The following is a 19,655-nucleotide window of genomic DNA, read 5'->3' on the forward strand; positions in this document are numbered from 1 at the left end:
TTGTCCTTCTAATACAGAAAAAACAGAATTTTGCATAGATTTTATTATGTTCGGGAACATTCTGTCTACTTAGAATTTGTTAGTCAGGTGGTTGTTAATTAAAAAATTAGAATGTGTTAGGTTTTTGTGAGGCATTGTTTTTCTGCTACTGATTTTCAGCACTCCAGTTCTTTCTTTCAGTTTGGTAGTTTTGCAGTATTCCTGTTAAATTCATGTCTTGCAAAGAAAAAACATGGATGAATTCCGTGTGTGTGAGTGGCAAAGAAAAATAATTAAGGGATGTTTCTAATGAACCAGCAGTTGATGTCATCTCATGTTTGGGAATGTCTCATTCACTATGTTCAGGAATGTCTGACTGAAAGATGTAATTAATATTCTAGCCTTTCACCTGTGAGAAGCTTTACTGCTAACAATCTGTGCTGTAGTTAAGGTCTCAGATGTGCTTCAAGGGGATATTGAGAAGTACAGGTGCTACAGCAACACATTCCAACAAGATGATCTTTGAAATCAACTGTGGCAAAATCAGGTTTGCTTTCATAGTTAGGTGGAGATATACTGGATTCCCTGGGGTAATGGTGATTATTCTTGAATATAATTATTTCCCAGCTTGAACATCCTGGGTTTTTGGATAGCAAAGAAGAATAAAGCTTAAGAAAATGCTTCAAATACAGTTTTCAAGAATCTAATGGGTCTGCTGATGCTTTTATGGAGAGTTTTTTCATGTACATGCAGCCTCTATGGAAGGCATTTAAAATATTTGAGAGGAAGCCGATATGCAGGGATTGGAAATTCCTGTTATCAGAACACAAGTGGGCACATGACTCATTAGCATCATGTCAGTTCACCTGTAGGGTAAGATGAATAAGTGTGAACCTTGAAATGAAGCATGTAGTCATGAACATTGATCCTAATGTAAACTGTTCATCCACCAGTTATGCCTTCTCAAATACCATTGTGGCATCCTTTTATTGTGCTAGTCACAGACTATCTTGAGACTGAGAGGATTGTGGTTCTTTCCTTTTAGAATGAAATGATCTTTCGGTCGTACCCAGAAGTGCTTTATTTTATTTTACTCAAAGTACTTTTTAACTTAATCAGATCTGTTGGTTTCTTACAGATCACATGAATCAAAGACACTAGAGCTAGGTGTGACTAAATAAATTTAAAAGCAAATGCAAGAGCTAGAAGGATAACATAAAATTAGGCAAAGGAAGAATATTTTTTAAGAAAAATACGTGAACAAGTTGTTTGGCTTACTCCTTTAGTCAGTGAGGAGAATCTGTTTGCTTTCCTTCCTCTTCTTTTGCTTATGATGTGTTAAGTTGTGAAGTGGCTGGTGCTTCCAAGCAAGCTGTACTTCCAAGTACAGATTGTACTTCCAATCTAGAAGTCTATGGAAGGCAGAACTGTTCTGAAGTTGTTTAAAGCTGAACATGCATGTAAACACTGGAGTTCTGCAGTTTAGGAGATGTTGAAAGCCATGTGTTGTTCTGTTTGTTTATTCTTGTTTGGCATGAGGAAGGGGAAGGATCATTCTGCTCATGCTAAACATACTGCTAAGCCAAAAACATTTGTGCTCCAGAGTTTGTGGCACATGTGCATTTGTTTTGTCAGTGTATGTGCAGACAGTGCATCTCAAACAACTGTGTCTACTGGCTGAGCAGCCTTCTTCAATCCTAACAGAGTGTACATGGTAGCTCAGGCAAATGAGAATGCAGCATCTAGCTGGAATGTTCAAGAAACATGATGATTTTGAAAGTGGTAGAGAAGATTAAGTAAATGTTTTGCTTGGAGCATATTGTGATTTTGAAGCATTTGAATGGAATGTATTGCTGAATTCTGAAACTGATGCAGTCCTTTAAAATGAGAGAAATTTTTTATGTGTTTGTGTGTAATACTAAAATTATACTGTCATTTTACAATACATACACCATCTGTGTTTAACACTTGTGAATCAAGAGAACAAGAGAAAAAATTGCGGAGATTGAAACAAGTTCAGAAAGAATGCTATTGTTTTTTTATGCAGAAGTCCAAGAAGAAAAAGAAGAAAAAAGATGCTCATGTAGATGAAGAATCAGAAGAAGATTTTGGTGAGGAACGTATAAAACCCATCCCACCTAAAATGTCTGATAGCCTGGAAATAGAGCAGCAGGTTAGAGAAAAAGCTGACAACTGCAGAAGGAAACCTGGAGAGCCTATTCTGGTTCCTGAGCTGACCCTCTCAGGAGGCATAACTCCAACTGAGCAGTGTCCTCGGTAAGATAAATGTTGGCCACCAAATTGCGTTATTTGTGATTTTTTGTAATTTATTAATGGCTTGTTTATACAACTTCAGAAGCATGAGCTCATCATTCTGTTTAGCCTAGTGATGGAACTTCTCCTTCTGAAGGTGATATAACTTAATTCATTTTCAAGTCACATATAACCTTGTACGTAGTGCCCTTAAAAATGAATGTTTTCACATTCCCTTTGAACCTTTTGCTATTCCTTGAGCATCTGCACAGAAGAAGGTGCAGATGCAAAGAAGCTGGTTTCAGTGTAGAGTCTGTGTCATTGCTGGCAGTACCACTCTCACTAGCTAGTCCTGTACGTGAGGTCTGTGCTGTAGTCAACAAAGGGAAAAGAAAGAAATTGTGTATTAACCAGAGATTGCACTGTGGGTAAAAGAAATAAATGTACTTATTTTCTGTTACTTTCCACATTTGCACAAACAGTTTAACATACATCTGTGTATTTCAGTAATTTAAATACTGCTTTGTACTTAGTTCACAAATAGCATTACGGGCGAATGCTGCTTGGCTGTTCTACTCCCAGTGACTGAAAACTTCAAAATTTTAACTCAATTTGATATCATTTGTTGTGCTTTGGAGGGAGTGGAAGAGAATTTTTTTTTTCCTAGATAACTTATTTTATATGGTGTTAGCTTTAGTGGATCCAAACTTTGACTTGATCATTTTAAAATCATTTTATATGAACAGAATATAAAACAACTGTAAAATAAGAGTTCTAAAGTCATTCCTGTATAGTGACATTTTTGGAGGAATACCATCTATTTTTAGGTGGGTTCTACCTCCCCATGAGAAATCAGATTTTCATTAAAAATAAATAATAAAAATATTATTTAAAATTATGTGACAGCTTGTCTGACATATTTACAGAGCAGAAGTTTTGCGACGAGAAGATGTGAAGAAACGCTCAGCATTTATAAAAGTCCTTTTCAACTCCAAAGAAGTGTCGAGGACTGTTACCCGACCAATAGGTTCTGATTTTAGAGTTCACTTTGGACAGATTTTCAATTTACAAATAATCAATTGGCCAGAGAGTTTGAAACTACAGGTATATGTTGATTTATCACAATAACTTTTAAAAGATGAAACAAAATGTAATTACTCCTGTAATGCTTGTTAGTGTCATAAATACTGAAAAAACCTGTGAAAGACCTTTTGTTAAATCATCAATTTTACTTCCTTGCTTCTCCAGTCTTCAACTTTAAACTTTACTGCTGTTTTTCATGGTTAAACTTTCTAGATATATATAGAACAAAACTACAGATTGGATGGGAGAAATTAAATAACTGGGACTTGTAATTAAATATGTTAATGGATCAGCCTCTTAATTTTGGAAAAAAACTGATTTCTGTTGCAGATCAAATTGCTAACATGGTCTTCTTAAAATATTTTTTTCCAAACAGTAAAATCCTCATAATGTTTACTGGAGTGGAATAAGAAAAAAAAAAAAAATTCTAGTAATGTCCATAACTACACTTGATTTGATCAGCAGTGCAGTTGAATCAAGCCACTACCACCCCCCATTCCAAGTATGAATTAATAAATGGTTCACATGAATACTTTTCAGACTTAATACAAAATACATTTAGGGGAAACAGAATCAGGATCCTGCTTTTCCCTTTAGAAGACTCCTCTGCTTAGGTAAAACTGGTAGTTCAGGGAAAGGTGTAAAAAGCCATTGTCTGCTTATTTATTTAACAGACAAATTGAAAAGGAGAAGGAATGCAATTTTCCTGGATTAAAAACATTTGAATGGAGATACCACTCCCATCACTCTGAGCCTGCAACTGTCTAGGAAAGAGAGAAGCAACCTGCAGTGCTGCCAGAATGGGGTCTGTGTGCCATACCCTGCCTTTCATGTTTAGGGAGAATTAGTCAGGTAGAATCCCTCCAGAATCTTCAGCAGATCCAAGTGAATGTCACAAGCATGTTGTACAGTGATGCTCTTTAAAGCCTGGAGTTTGTCATACTTGTCTCAGATGCATTAGAAAAGTGAAGAAGATAGACTTGTAGGAAGAATTCAGATCAAGTAAGCTGCTGGTAGCTGAAATGCCTGCTAACTGGATATTTTAGAAAGTGAATGAATACAGTTGCCTTAAATTATTTATTTCATGCTTAAGCCACAGTAAAACCTTTTCTCTATGTATTATACCATGTAATATGTTTTCAACTTCTCAAGAATGCAGAATGTAAATTTTTTCTTCTGTCCTTCATCGTATTTTTTTTCTAGATTTATGAAACTACAGGTATCAGCAGTACCACCTTGTTGGCTGAAGTGTTCTTGCCTGTTCCTGAGACTGCAGTTCTGACAGGCAGTGCTCCTCTGGAAGAAATAGAGTTCAGCAGTGATCAGCGTGTGATGTTGGATCATGAAGGAGTTGGGAGTGGTAGGGACTCGTTTTCCTTAGTTCAGTGTTTCTCATTTTGCTGGAACTATGTAGCAGTAGAAGGTTGGAGTGGGTTTCAGAGTAAATCCTGCTGGGAGACTTCACAGCTCCCCAAACTGAGTCTTCCATAATAATAGTCATAGACTTTTATTATTGAAGTCTGCTGTGGAATTTTTGTCTCTTACTAGTTTTAAGCTCTGCTTAATAAAACTTAGTATGTTTATTATTTGTCTTGTTTTATTAGTGGAGCTTTATAAGCTATAGAAGATGTTTGGGATTTTTTGAACATTTGAGTTATCAGGTCTCTGACACTGCAGAGCAAGCGGATATCAAGTATTGTAGCTCCAGTGATTGTAATGTTTTAAACCACTGAAGAACTGTCTGTAGAAGTGTATATGCAGAGTAATTTTTTGTGTTCCTATTTCCTTCGTTGACAGCTTGCACACACCTTTTCCCTGGGGCTTTAGGCTAAGGATAAAACAAAGGAGAGATAGGAAAAGGGGAAGCAAGAAGAATACGTAGTAGCATATGAAAGGTGCAAGTGTGTATAATGAATTTGAACAGCATTGTGAGATGACTGACTTGCATAAATTTACCATATATAAATACAGATAAAGCTAGAGCAGAACAGATAAAAAAGTGAGGAGGAAAAAAAGAGGGTAAAAAATCATTACAGCAAATGTGTGTGTAAATGTCACTGAGTATGATGACCATATGTACAACTGTGTGTCAGAAGCTTCAGGACTTGCCTTCTAATCATAGATAACTCCTCTGACTCTGAATTTCTGTTTTGTTAATAACAGTATTCTGAATCTGAAAACTACCAGAAATATTAAATGGTGTGCATCTGTGGAGGAAAAAAACGAACCTTTAGCATAGCCTTTCCTTCCAGCTCAAATGGAAGGCCTTTCTCTAGGTGTAATGGAATCTTTCACTCATTATTGGAGAACAGAGTTTTTCCCACAGCACACAGCAAAATTACTGTTTCACATTAATATTTTTATATAAAGGCGCAGGTTTTTTAACTGCTCATTTTCTGGAAGTTTTTTTTTTTTTGTTAAGATATAGTTTTTGAATGTATAAACTTTGTGGTTTTCCCCATTGATAGGTGTGTCCTTTTCATTTGAAGCTGATGGTAGCAACAAAATGACTTTAATGACCTCTGGGAAAGTATCCAGTAGTGTCTCTTGGGCAGTTGGAGAAAAAGGAATCCCCTTAATTCCTCCAGTATCTCAGCAAAACACAGGCATTCCAAGGTAATAAGATAACACATTTTCAGTGATTCATGGGAAACTGATTATACTAGAATTTTTTAAATATTTACTTTCATAATCTTTTCATCATCTTTTTCGTTAAATTTAGATGTTTTACTTTGTGCTGTGACCCTCTGCAGATATCTTAGGGTATATGTTTTTGGTAAATATATTTTAGTTAAAAATTTTACCTTTTAACAAATAGTTAGAATTTTTACCTTTTAGCAAATTATTTCTAGACAATTCAAGCTGATAAACTGAATTTTATGATTTTCTAATAGAGAGTGAATATATTGTCAAGGAACCTTAATGTAATTATTTTGCTAAGAGCAGAAACTCCACCTGTCTTACCTGAAATGCATTTGGAGAGGCTATGTCTAATTTGCCCTGAGGCTGCAAGCTCAGGTTATTACAGATTATTTGTCCATTCTGTTGTTTTTATTTAATTCCATAAAATCAAAGGCATGATACCTACAGGCTGCTTTTGTAATGTCCTTAGGTACCTTCACTATAAACGCTTAAAAGTTTTCCCATAGTTACTAATACTGAGCAAGTATGAATACTTCTTCCACCTGATTTGTTTGTCAGGCTTTTATTTAACAGGCTACAAATCATTGGCTTACAAATCATTCTGTTACTACTGTTAACTAAGCTGCAGCCATTTAAGTACTTTGCTGATCAGTTCTCTGCTGACATCAGTAAGAGTGGAATAGATGAGATTAAAATGTAAAGATGGATTCCCAACAGCTAACTTTAACTCTGGAGACTAATCACTGTAATAAATGGAAAACTGAGGAATTTCAGAAGGAAGTTTTCTGTGAAACACTCTTCTTTGAAATGCCTTGTGGAGATGAACAGCTCTCTGCGACTTTCCATTGTCCCTTGGGAAGGTCAGAGACAGGATTTTCATGACTAATGTTAGCTTTTGCTACCCATGAGCTTTTTAGCACAGTTAGCTTTTGCTGCTTTATCTGCTACCTCAGTAACTGCTGCATATTTGGCTGATTGTAACCAAGTGCAAGACAGGCCTGTAAGTTTTTAAAGCTTTCTTGAAAATAAGTAAGTAGAGATCAAAGATTGAAACTAGCACCCCTAACAAGGGCCAACATCCACTCCAGTGGTATTTGGCTAATAAATAACACACGTGTGCTGGTGTATTTGCCTTATGTGTCAAGGTTTGAGCAGCAGTGGGCCTTCAGAGGTAGCTCCTGTGAGAAGCTGCCAGAAGCCTGGTGAGCAGGGCAGTGTACAAATGGCCTCCAGACTACCTGCCATACTTCCTTGCCTACTGTGAATACAAGAGAGCAAGTAGGAGCACCCAGAGGATAAAGACTTGGGACTTTTAGTTACAGGGAGGGCCATAAGCAGTGCTGTGTCGCAAGAGAGAAGGCTGCAAGGGTTTCCCAAGCACGGGCAGTGTCCTCTCCAGCCAGCGTGCAGTCTGGACATGGCAGGCAGAGCAGAGTGCTGGCAGCAGTCCCAGACATGGTGAGGGGATGATTCAGGCCCCAGGGTCTGTGCAGAAACAGCAGGGAGGGGGCAGAGACAGGGCTACAATGCAGGTCTGAGAGCACCATCCAGGAGGACATGTCAAAGACAGGAGCTAAGATACAGTGCAAGCAAGGACTGTATGTCTGGGAAGTTCTTTGTCTTCTGTTACCTTTTGTAGTGTGAAGCAATTTATCTTCTTTCTTGCTAGTATGCAGCAACCTGGAATGGCGTAGGTGTATCAGAAATGTATCAAAAAGCACCTTACTACATTGCATAAAAGTTGTCTTCCACCAGTTCCCTCATATATCCCCTTTTCTTTGCAATTGATCATTCCCTCAGTTCCATAATTACAACTAAGAACTGTGTACTGAATTTACTATTCAGGTTGTGTGGAGCTTTTTGGGTTTTTCTAAGATTGTTTTAAGTACTTTTTTTATATTGCTAAATCAAATGTGTTTTACCTGTAAGTTCTGTCAATTCTGTCTTTTTAGTGCTTTAAAAAATATTGATGCTATTGCATCCATTGGCACTTCAGGCTTAACTGATATGAAGAAACTAGCTAAGTGGGCAGCTGAAGCAAAACTTGATCCAAATGACCCAAACAATGCAGCTCTGATGCAGCTGATCATGGTAAGTGGTAATTTCAGAGCTGAAAGGCTAATGGAGCTGTAGATCTCCTAGTCACCAGGACCTCCCCAGTCTGCATGCATGCCAGGGAGGTAGCAGCATTTGAATTTGTGATGGACATACTTGTGTGCATGTTAAGAAGCAAAATATCTACTAAAAATATGATTAATCCATTTAGTAGTGGGTTGTTTACATAGTAATGAATATGATTTATTAATCCATTCAGTAATGGCAAAAAATAGGTGTAAGAGAATGTACATACAGATCAGCTAATAAATCAAAACTAAAATACGGATTTTGAGTTTGTTGTCTCCTAGAAGTGCAAGGGAATTTCTAGTGTGCTTGTGTGGTACAGAATGAGAAGCTGCTCATTAGTGAGGATTGCACAAAGAGATCTTTGGGTGTTGTAGAAGCTTCAGCTTTTCTAAACAACAAATTGAGGAGCTATTTACATAGCTGTTTAATTTACATGGCTGTTTATTTACATAGCTGTTTAATTTACATAGCTATTTACAAAGCTGATGTTCTGTAAATGGATCTCGTTACAGTACAGCTTCCATGAAACTGACATGTTATAGTTTTCATACTCTCTAATCTTCTGTTTATGAGACAAGGAAATAGAATTTTACTATATTCTGTAACGTATAATCTCATATGCTTTGCTCAGCTACTGTAAAATACTTGGTGTTTCAGTCTGTGTGATTGATCTTTATTGCTTTTGCTTAAAATGAATATCCTTGCAATATGCATGTAAAACTTATAAAAGCTATTTTATAGGTTTTTGTCACTTTGTATGAAGAGGTTTCTATTTTTGTTACTAATTTAGATTACTACAAATGGAGAGGCACGTGTTCCTGATTTCTTCAGATTGGAACAGTTGCAGCAAGAATTTAATTTTGTTTCTGATGAGGTGTTTAATAGATCAAAGAGATTCCGACTCTTGCAGCTCAGAAATGAGGAGGTGGCAGAATTCCGAAACTATAAGCAAGTCCCTTTACATGAACGAGAAATCAGTGAGAAAATCTTCCAGGTAGAATGTTATCTGAAATATTTCTTTGCTAGTTTAAATGCTTATAATATTTGACTCGCAGTTAAGTCAAGCGGTTCTTTAAAGAATGTAAAGCTGTGCTGACATGGAAAAAATAAGTATTTTATTCCTTCAGTCTTTTCTAGTGTTATTTTCATCCAATTAAAATAGCTGCCTTCCAAGGCAATATTTCCACAACAATATACTTCGTTAAGAGTTCAATAAAACAGAAAATACTGCTGTAGACAAAAATATTATAAGATAGTTTTTGTTAAAGTTGAGATACTTTTTTTAAAAGTGACTTCAGATGTAAAAAGGTAATTCAGAGATAATTCAGGCTTAGGCTTATTGGCTTTTGAGCCCTTTTTGGGGGGACTGTTAGAAGCAATGACTCTAACAAGAATGAAAACCTTTTTTTGTTTTATTAGAGCCTGTGTTGCAGATATTTCTGTTTTAGTACATCGCTCCAATTAGCTTACCTTGTCCTTGCCTGTCTGTTACTAACCTTATGGAATTGCAGTGTGTGCATTCTTTTTTATTTGGGTTATACTTCAATTATTTTTATCTCAACTCTGTTATTAGTGCTAAGTAATGCATTTTTTTTGTTCTTAGCAATTCATGTAGCTAAGGAGCATTTTAGTGTGTTCATTGGCTTAGGAGGATCAGAATCATCTCAGATTCTGGCAACTGCTGTTTCATCCCTACTTCTTCTGACATAGATTTATTTCAAAAATTGTTTTCTTGATGTATTTTTTTAAAAGATATTTGTTAATTCAGTTATATCTGGCTCTTTGCAATAAATATTATTTTTTAAATTTTAGGTTAGTTTTGTATCTTTTATTTAAAGATGTACCACATGTTTGCCGTACCTTTCTGATCCAGTTCATTTTGTGGACTATTTTCATTCATTTTATGTTTTCATTCAAAATTTGAAAAAGATAGTTTAAGAATTATTTCAGTGGAGGGTTGTTGTTTTTTTCCATTAAGGATAAATTGGATAAAGCCATGATTGTCCATTCCAAGTTTATTTTATATGCTGTGATCTTCAAAACTAAGTTTCAAGTGATATTGTTCCTAGTGGGTTTACTAGCTATTTGGCAACAAGGTCTGAAAGTTCGTAAAATAATGGAAATATTATTTGGAAAATATTCTCTGGAGATCATCTGGTCCTGCTTTCTGCTGAAGTGATGGTACTGTTGCCAGCACTAAGTGAGGTCAGCTGTTTATTTGTCTCGCCAAGTCTTGAAGACCTCTAAATGGGAGACTCCACTGCCTTTTTGGAAAACCTGTTCCAGTGCTTTGCTATCCTTCCAGAGATTCAGAAAAAAAGAAAAAAATAATGTCCAACCTGAGCCTTCCAAGTTGTATTTAATGGCTGCTTTCCTTTGTTGTACTGTCTAGAGAGATGATCTTGACACCCTGTCCTTTGTAACTGCCTCTCAAAGAGTTGTGGGCAGATACTGCATTGCTCATTAATCTCTTCCTCCCCAGACTGATGAATTTGAACACCTTGCCCAGTGCAAGAAACACTCTGAAATACTGGAGTAAGTCCAGTAGAGAGCTACCAGAGTATGTGCAGGTGCTGAAGCACATGACCTACAAGGAGAGGCAGAAAGGATTAAGGTTGTTTTCACCTAAGCAGGCAAGGCTTGAGGGGGTTTCTTACTGCATCCTTCAGGTGCCCACTGGTGCAGAGAAAACAAAGAGACTCAGAGGTGAGATGATGATAGACAGAAGTTATTCCATGAGACATTCCAGTTAAATATAATGAAAACATTTTTCACAAGGAACATATTCAAGTTTGTAAAATTGCCATCTCGAGAGATACTGAAAATTCAACTGTCCAAGGCCCTGAGCATTCTGATTGGAGTTGTTCTGACTCTAAAAGTTTGGATCAGGTGATCACCAGAAGTCTCTTCAAATCTCCATTATTCTGAGATTCTGACATCGTCTTGTAGGTCATGTCCTCCAGGCCTCTGGCTGTCTTAGTAGCTCTTTAGTGGATCCCATCCAGTCTCTCCACATGCCTCTGGAACTGGCAGCTGCAGACTGGCTGCAGTATTTCAGGTATGCCCCCTCAAGTGTCAAGCTGGAGAGGCTGGTTATTTCCCTTTGTCATGTCTGTAGGACATGCTGATCCTCATGTATCCTGTGGTTTTCCTTTTGCCAAAAGAATGTCATTGGTTGTCATTAAACCCACACTTATTTCAGTATGGCTGTTACTCTTCTGGTTGCTTTCCAATCTGTGCCAGTGCATGAAATTACTCCACCCTCCATACAGAATTTTCTTTTTTTAAGTGAGGCTTCAGTTGTCATAGTTTTAAGTCATAAAGAGCCCTCTGAACTATGGTTCAGTCACTCATATTAACCACTCTTACTAATCAGGCATCTTTGGCCAAACTGCTGTCAGTGCATTGAGTTTCCTCATCCAGGTCACTTGTGAAGAAACTGCATATAATTAATCCCAGGGACACTTTGCTATTTAGAGAACGCTAACTAGGCATTGAGCTGTTTGTCTTTACTGTTAGAGCTGAGACCTGAAGATCAATTTTACTGAGTACTTTTACATAACTAGTTGTGGTTCTAAAGCCAGTGTGATTCGCAGATCCTGGGAGATTCTCTTGACTTGTAAGCTCTGGTTTTTGCTCGAAACCTGAGTATTACCTCTAGCCTTTTCTTAATTTATGAGACACTTTCCTAAATTTGTGAATAGAAGTTGCATCTGTCAGTAGAGCTTTCACTGTAGTCAGTCAGAATAGTAACCACAACCCTGAGAGATATCCCATCAACGTTTTTCTCCCTAAGAGCCAAGTGCAGTTCTACTCACCAAGTGATTTTTACACCCTATGAAAAGTAATTACTAATTATTTGGAAAAGTACTTACTAGTATTAAAACACAGTTCAGATTTCAGACCATCTTCCAAGAATACTGTATCATTTCTGCTTGTAAAGGACTCTTCCTGTTGAAGCTGCAGTAAGTGAAGCCACTTGCAGTTCAAATGGAATTTCAGTTTATAGCAGCAGGTCAAAGTTCAGCTTTAAGAGAGGGAAATCGTCAAGTTATTCATTGTAGTTTAAACCACATGAATCTTGTAACTGAATGGTATTCTTGTCTCTGTTCATGAAGTTCAGCATTTATTGTGTATACACTAGCATTCGAAATAGCTTTACAGGCTTCTCATGTGTGCTGTGGTTTACTGTGGTCCATACATTATTATTAATGAAATACTTAGCATTTTTCTTATATGTGATAGAGCACTGAATATATGTTGAAGCACAAACTGTAATAAATATCTTTAGGACTATGAGAAGAGAGTGCAAGAGAGGGATGTGATTGACAGCAGAAATTACCTAGATGCACACAGAGCAGTTGTTGCCAACTATCTACAGAAGGTAAGAAGCTAAATATATGGATCCACCATATTCCTGTAGGCTGCATGTTGCTTTTGTACTTGGATACTTTATTTCCATAAATACTAAAACCTGATTCATCTTTAAATGTGACCTATGGACATCTTTAAAATTCCAAGTTAGGCCTGAAACTGGTGTAATTGAACAAACGGAGGTCTGTGTTATTTAATGCTATTGAGAATGGTGAAAAATACAAAATGACCAGCCATTCTGGATATTTCTGTCAGTTCTGTAGATTCTTCTTTGCACCAGCGCCCCAGAGATTTGTACTGTTCAGTCCCAGGAATTCAGTAGTTTTCCCTCCTCCCTGTTTTCCTTCTTGTAGGCTGTGATGCTAATTATCTCCATGAAAGTGGCCTTAATCATGTCTAAAAATCATTTAATGTAAAACACAGTGTCTTGTCCGGCAGCCTAAGGCAGAGGGCATATCTCCCATCATATTTACCTTCATTGCAGTATTAGAGTAACATCTTCCCCTCATATTGATTTAATGTATTTTTCTAGTTTTCATTATATTAGGATGACCTTCTCTTTAATCCTTAGGGGAAAAGAAGGTAAACATTCATCATCTCACCAAGAAAAGTTTACAGTTTCAGAGTGGCAAAAAAACAAGTGCAAAACATGGCAACCAGTTTCTTACCAGTTGTGTAAATATCAAAAAGTATATCAAATCCTAACCTGCCAGCAAAACATGAAATATGATGATACGGTTGAATTAAAGTAGGACAAAACAATTGTTGGTTAGAAAGAATGCTTCAGGAAAGAAGCGTAGAGAAAAAAAGTGTTTAAATCTTCCAGGCAAGTGCCAAAGCCCAGAATCAATATGATAGTATAAAAAAACTGGTTTTGACAAAGCTGTCATGTCTTCCTCAGCCCCGTATGTTTTGCTGTGTTTTGCATGGCATTGAACATATGGGGTTTGCAGCATGCTGAATAGTAATGAGGTAGTACACACATTATAGGACCTTGGTTTGCCTCTTTCTTAGATTAAATGCAAGTAGCCTTTTTTAAAACAGTACTTGGATATTTTACACTTCTATAAATTGTCATATGGGCTAGAAAATTAGATTGCTCCTATCAGACCTGAAATTCAGTTCACTCTGAAATGTGATCTTTATATGTGTATCGCTTCTGATGTTGTGCTAGCAGAGGGTATAAAGCCATTACTAGCATTAGTGCTAAGAAAAATGGACAAAGGCAATATTCTTTCAGTCTGCTTCCACGTAGTTGTTAGGAGAAGAGGGAAGACTTCCATCTCTGTGCTTCACTGTGTGGCCTCAGCAAAGATATGAAAGGAACTGAGAATTTTAAACATTTATTTGAAATCACAGTATTTGTAATACAGGCTTTGCCTGTTCTGTAGTCCAAAGTATTTCTTTTGATCCACATAACTGGTACCATATAGATTTCTCTACAGCCTTTTTTGCAACCTCATTTAGATGTGGAAAAGAGATGTCTGTTAGTGTCATTTGTTGTTGTAATAGTTTCTGATGGTAAGCTGTAAGCACTTTATGACATGATTTTTTGATTGTATGTTTTCATATATTCTTGTCTCAATTTAGCCAGTATGTTTCTAGAGAAGCATTTTATCAATAATATTAGCTGCTCTTACCTTCTAAAGAAATAGCTGGTGGAAAGAAATTTTTCTTTCAACTGTGACCCTTGTGAAATTGGGAAAAAATGAAGAATATGTATATGGATGTTTTGTTTGTGTTTATTAATCAGAATGCAAATATTGGCAGTGGATTTGGATTAGAAATGCACTTTTGTATCTTCTCCCTCCCTGTTCACAGGTTCGAGAATCAGTAATCAACCGTTTCCTCATAGCAAAGCACCATTTCCTTCTCTCTGACCTTGTCAATGAAGAGGAGATTCCAAGCCTGGGGTAAGAGAGCTATCTTTATTTGTTCCAAATAAAACAATTAATATAAATTCACCTGCATTTTTTTATTTCCATTTTGCCAAGTGTGCTGATGTGACTTTGTGTTTCGTATAATAGATAAACTTCCAATCACTATGTACACCTCTGCCAGTACAGTGTATTGGTAAAGAAAGGGTAGTCAAAACTTTTTTAAGAAAAAGTCTGCTTTTGACAGAAATAAAGTGACAGCGTGTAAATAAGATATAACAGGATATGATGCATTTCTGATGAGCTAAGCATAGTCCAGCTGGTGCCAGATAGAATATTTCCAATTTTCAGGCAAGTATCAGAGTTAGTAACACTATTACTGACTGGTTCTGTAGGTGATGCTTACTTAGTCAGTGCCTATGCCCTGCAAATAATGTGCAGTAGACTTTTAACTGTAATTTTCTTTGTTTTACTGCACATATACTTCTGATGCTGATGCTGAATGTTTTCATATGGTATTTATGTTGAAAAAAGATACTGAGTTTGGAAAGTACTGCTTTTCTCTTCTAAGATTACTGTGTTTTTTATTACTTGAGCACTTCCCTTGGATTTTTGTTTCAAATCCCATACCTGTTGATTTTAATGTGTATTGGTCATCACAGCCTAGTTGATTCTTAGTGTTGCTCACTTTAAATCTCTGTAAGTAAACAAGCTGCAAAAGTTATTTTTTCTTCCATGTAGAGATTGCTTCTGTTCACTCTAAGCACAACACCCTGTTAATAGAGTCAAAGTGGTTTTCAGCCAGCTGTAAAAATCTAAACAGTCCCATCTGCTGGAGACACAGAGACTTGCTCTCTTACAAAAGACTTTAGGCTAGGTTTTAGTTGATGTTTTCACATGACAGTAGAGAAAAATCTGAACAAGACTACTTTTGTGTAAAATCAAATGCTTCATTTGTATTTTCTCATCATGAATCCTATTTCATATTGTATTCTATTTGCAAAGTTTTATGGTTACTGAATTTAAAATACACCATGGCTTGTTTAATATTCACTTAGCGAGATATTTCAGTAACTCGTGATTTTGTGTTCTTTTAACAGTAAGTACTGTGAGGTCTTTATTACATATAAGGAAGAAATGCTATTAGCTATCAGTTTTTAAATATGGTTTTTGAATGTCTGCAGTTGATATCAGTGATGTAAACATTACATACATCTTCATAAATAAAACACACATCTTCATTTTATTGTTTTCCTAATTTTCTTTTTCCTTTGGTTCGGCTTTGCCTTGGTTGTCAGTTCTGAGGGTCCAGGGTATGTTGTGGTATATTGATTCTGCTTCCTTTCTGTAGCCTGCTGTTCAGTGTACGTAGCTGTGTAGATAGATGCTTCGCCTCTTCCATACAGTGGTTATCATCATCTGCTAGATCCCTTGTTTATAGCACTGTAGTTTACATCTGCCTTGAAGCTGTGTAATTGTCTTTTTTGCACCTTACACAGTTTTGGGGGAAAAAGGACCCCAAACAGCCAAACTTTTTTGCACATTGAAGTTATAATTCCTGAAATATAAGACAGAACTGGATTGTGCAGTATTAAACAATTGCAACATTTTGACATTTCAAAGAGTTTTGTTTGGCAGCAGCAGGAGCAAATATTTCCTTTTCATGTTAGTGCATAATTTTCATGTGTGTCATGGTAACACTAGAATGCTGGATTCTATGCAAAACTGACTAAATACCTGGTTTATGATTATTAGCATTCTGGGACTTGGCCTCTTTAAACTGGCAGAGCCAAAACGACCATTAAGGCCAAGAAGAAAAGAAAGGAAGAAGGTCACAGCACAGAATTTATCAGATGGAGACATAAAACTGTTAGTGAACATCATCAGAGCCTATGATATTCCAGTGAGAAAACCAGTGATGAGGTATGTTTAAAAGCTTGTTTCCAGTACAGATTCATTTTCTGGCTTCTACTCTTTTGAGGACAGATGAAGCAGCAGATGTTATAATTCAGCCATGTGTGCTGTTTTGATTCTCATGATAAAAACATACATATATACATTTATATTTTTATGAATGATGATAAAGGACAAATATTTTCTAAGTTTGTAGATTAATATAATAACTTTTCAGCAGCTGTGAAATTCAAGACATGTTTTACCAGAAACGGTCAGAAAGATAAGTTACATCTTTGACAGCATCATAACTCTGGTAATACCAGATTAATTATCCCTTGAGCAAGCCTCTTGATAATACTCAAGAAAATTTTAATTCATAGCATCTTAATTAAAGACAAAAAAAAACAAATATTAAAAAGTCCAGTTCTTCCCTGTGGGATACTATATTTGCCTCCTGAGTGCAGCATGTTGGTCTTCTCCTTGATGAACTGTTTAAGTTAATAGACTGAGCCTAATGTGGCTCTAATTTTAAAGGTGACCTTTACACTGAAGCACATTAAGACAATGCCTGCACTGCATGATGGTGTGTCATGTAGAGACACTGAACAGTCTGGTTCAGCTCCAGAAGCAATGTGTTAATGCAGTGTTCTCTCTCTTTCCCCTAAAATGAACATACCTTGCATTTAACTCAGAGGTACTTCCAAGCTGGCCAGATATAGAATTTAGGATTGTCAGCTGTTTTTTTCTCATACTGTATTAGAGGTTCTGTTGCACCCTGTAAATAAATTGATACTGAAAAAAGCAATTAATTGACAAGAAAAAGAAGTTGAAAAATTCAATTCAGTACCAGAATTACAAAAATAATTAAAACCTCATCCAATCTTTTTGCATTATATGATATTTTATTTTATATATAGCTGATTTATACATGAATAGTTACTCTTTTATGGTCTATAATGTGGTCTTATTCCAAAAAAAAGCTATGTGGAAGTACTATAAAAATAAATGTTTTAACATATCTTTTCCTTCACTCATGGGCTGACAAATCTGTAATATTCGTAGTAATTCTTTTTTTTGCCATAGAGACCTTGCTTCAATACAATTAGATCTACACCGTTCATGAATTCTGAAGGGATTCAACTACTTGAACTTAAAAACTTGTAGCTCAAAGAGATTGTGTGGGGTAGGGGAAAAAAAAAGTCTGCCCTTGATAAACTTCAGAAGAGAGAGCCTCCTGGCACAAAGTACTCTTTTGCAATGAGGCTTATAAGAAGTATACTCTCAATACTCCTTTCTGGCATTTTAGTTGTGTTATTTGATCTAATAAATATCTTCCCGAGGTTAAAATTGTAACAAAAAACATCAGGAGTATCTCCAGAATTCTGAATTGCTGATAGACAATGTGAAGGATTCATATTTTGTGATGAATTCTCTCTCTTCCCTGGTTGTTGTTTTCTGTTTCCTCTTGTAGCAAACTTCAACAGCCATCAAAATCTTCAAGGTCCTTTAACGAGATGTTTGCAGCCTCCCCATCAGCTCAGAGCTCACCTAACACCCCAGATTGGGCATTCAACCAGGTATGTTACAAAGATGACATTTTCTGTGAAGCTGTGAGCATTCCTCTTTTCCACACACAGTAGCATTCACCCTCAGAAAGATACCTTATTGGCAAGGTTGCCTTGTCCACTCTTTTGATCTCCAAAAAGAGAGCAAAACTGCAAAAAGTTCAGAGAAGGGTGATAGGGATGTCAGATACACGGAATGGCTCCTGCCCAGTGAAAAATGGTGGGACTTTCAGCCAGAACAGTTAAAGCTGTGAGTAGAGGAAGAGAAATAAGGTAGAAAGGCACAAAATCACAAGTCACAGACACTGGATAAGGATTGACTTATTTCCTGGCACTGTAAGTACAAATGTGAGTGATGGGAAAATGAAGCTGGTAGGAGTTAGGTTCAAAACAAGCCTTCAGGAGAAGGTTGTGATTTTTGTGCCCACAGAAGGTGCTTACATGTATTGTGGATGAAGGAGGTTTGTTTGTGCTGAAGTGGGTATTGGACAGGTATGTGCAAGAGTGATCCATTGGGAATTACTTAAAAGAAAAATCATTACAGGCTTAGGAAAGTCTTTCATCTGAAAGTGTTTGAAGTCTAGAAGATTAATAGAAGAAAATACCATCTCTGCCTGCTTAGTTCTTACTTTTCTGTGTGTGTTGGCTGCTGGGTGTTTTCACTGGCTGCACTTTGGGTACAGTACACTCCTAGTCTAAACCATCACAGCCATTCTTATGGCTGGCACTGAAATTAAAATTGCTTGCTATTTAAAACTAAATTCAGCATCCTTCTGAATGAAGATGAAAGACCTTCAGGGTTTTTACTGGTTTCCTTATGATTTTCCTTCAAAATTACAGCTTTTTGAAATGTAGAAAATGTTCTGACATGTGCATTTGAATGTTAAATAAGGCATTTTTAATCACATTAGGGGTTTGTTTTGTCTAGATGAAGTTGCTTATCTGTCATAGAAGCTGGTTTCAGGAACAACTGGGATTGTAGCTGAAGGCTTCTTGGATTACAGATAAGAGAATACAAGCGCACTTTTTTCCACTGGTGTCTGGATCACGTGTTCTGTTTCAGTTACTTTCCTTGATTAGAAAGCCTGTAGCTTTTCCACTCTCAGGAGAGAATGTGATTTTCACAGTGTATATAAATATGTCAGCTATTCAGAATACACATAAACTTTTGGAAATGCTAGTGTATAAAATATTTTTTAAAGCTTCATAAATGCTTAGAAACCCAAGAAGTGGGTTTATTTAAAGAGTATTAAAGTTATACCTGGGCTGAACCAGCCTGATTGCCACAACATATATTTTTCTAAGTGCATGAAATGTGTTATTTAATGTGCTCTGATGAATACCCCCAGAGGTCTGTTTCCTTTGTTTTGGTATCTGTTTATAGGTTTTGGTCCGTCCTTTTGTAGAAGTTTCTTTTCAGCGAACAGTCTGCCGGACAACAACAGCAGAAGGTCCCAGCCCCTGCTGGAATGAGGAACTTGAGCTTCCATTTAGGTATGGCAAAATGAAACCAAGTTATTTCTGCGTAATAATAATTTAATTTGAGCATGCAGATTTATCCTCATTTTCCTATACTGTTCAAATCACTTTTTTTATTTATTTAACTCTTCAGAGCTCCTAGTGGTGACTACAGCACCCACAGTTTGCAGTCAGTAAAAGATGAAGTCTTCATTAATGTTTTTGATGAAGTACTTCATGATGCTGTAGAGGTGAGTTCATAATTGAAGGACAGTGTACATTAGAGAACATTGTGAGCTTTTTGAAGTTGCCAGAACAAGACTTTTCCATGTAATAACTTTCCCTCCTCCTTTGCCTTTCTTTTCTCTATTTTGTCATTCCTTATGATTTTATATCTAGTCAT

The 19,655-nt window shown here is 36.5% G+C and overlaps 1 protein-coding gene across 2 annotated transcripts in view; it reads left to right on the forward strand.

Moving 5' to 3' along the window:
• The window catches only part of LOC136290980 (complement C1q tumor necrosis factor-related protein 7), a 75,365-nt gene that overhangs the window by 41,827 nt on the left and 13,883 nt on the right, over nt 1-19,655 (forward strand). For both annotated transcript variants that reach the window (XM_066185483.1, XM_066185484.1), the window contains 12 exons: nt 2,027-2,256; nt 3,159-3,336; nt 4,519-4,675; nt 5,784-5,931; nt 7,911-8,049; nt 8,873-9,076; nt 12,374-12,466; nt 14,278-14,369; nt 16,089-16,256; nt 17,701-17,806; nt 19,179-19,288; nt 19,407-19,503. In XM_066185483.1, the coding sequence (XP_066041580.1) occupies nt 2,027-2,256; nt 3,159-3,336; nt 4,519-4,675; nt 5,784-5,931; nt 7,911-8,049; nt 8,873-9,076; nt 12,374-12,466; nt 14,278-14,369; nt 16,089-16,256; nt 17,701-17,806; nt 19,179-19,288; nt 19,407-19,503 (1,722 nt within the window). The remainder of the gene's footprint in view (nt 1-2,026; nt 2,257-3,158; nt 3,337-4,518; nt 4,676-5,783; nt 5,932-7,910; nt 8,050-8,872; nt 9,077-12,373; nt 12,467-14,277; nt 14,370-16,088; nt 16,257-17,700; nt 17,807-19,178; nt 19,289-19,406; nt 19,504-19,655) is intronic.

The sequence above is a fragment of the Chamaea fasciata genome, unplaced genomic scaffold, assembly GCF_029207755.1.
Source record: "Chamaea fasciata isolate MVZ Bird 193981 ecotype frontalis unplaced genomic scaffold, bChaFas1.0.hap1 SCAF_6, whole genome shotgun sequence".
In the NCBI taxonomy this organism is placed as follows: Eukaryota; Metazoa; Chordata; class Aves; order Passeriformes; family Sylviidae; genus Chamaea; species Chamaea fasciata.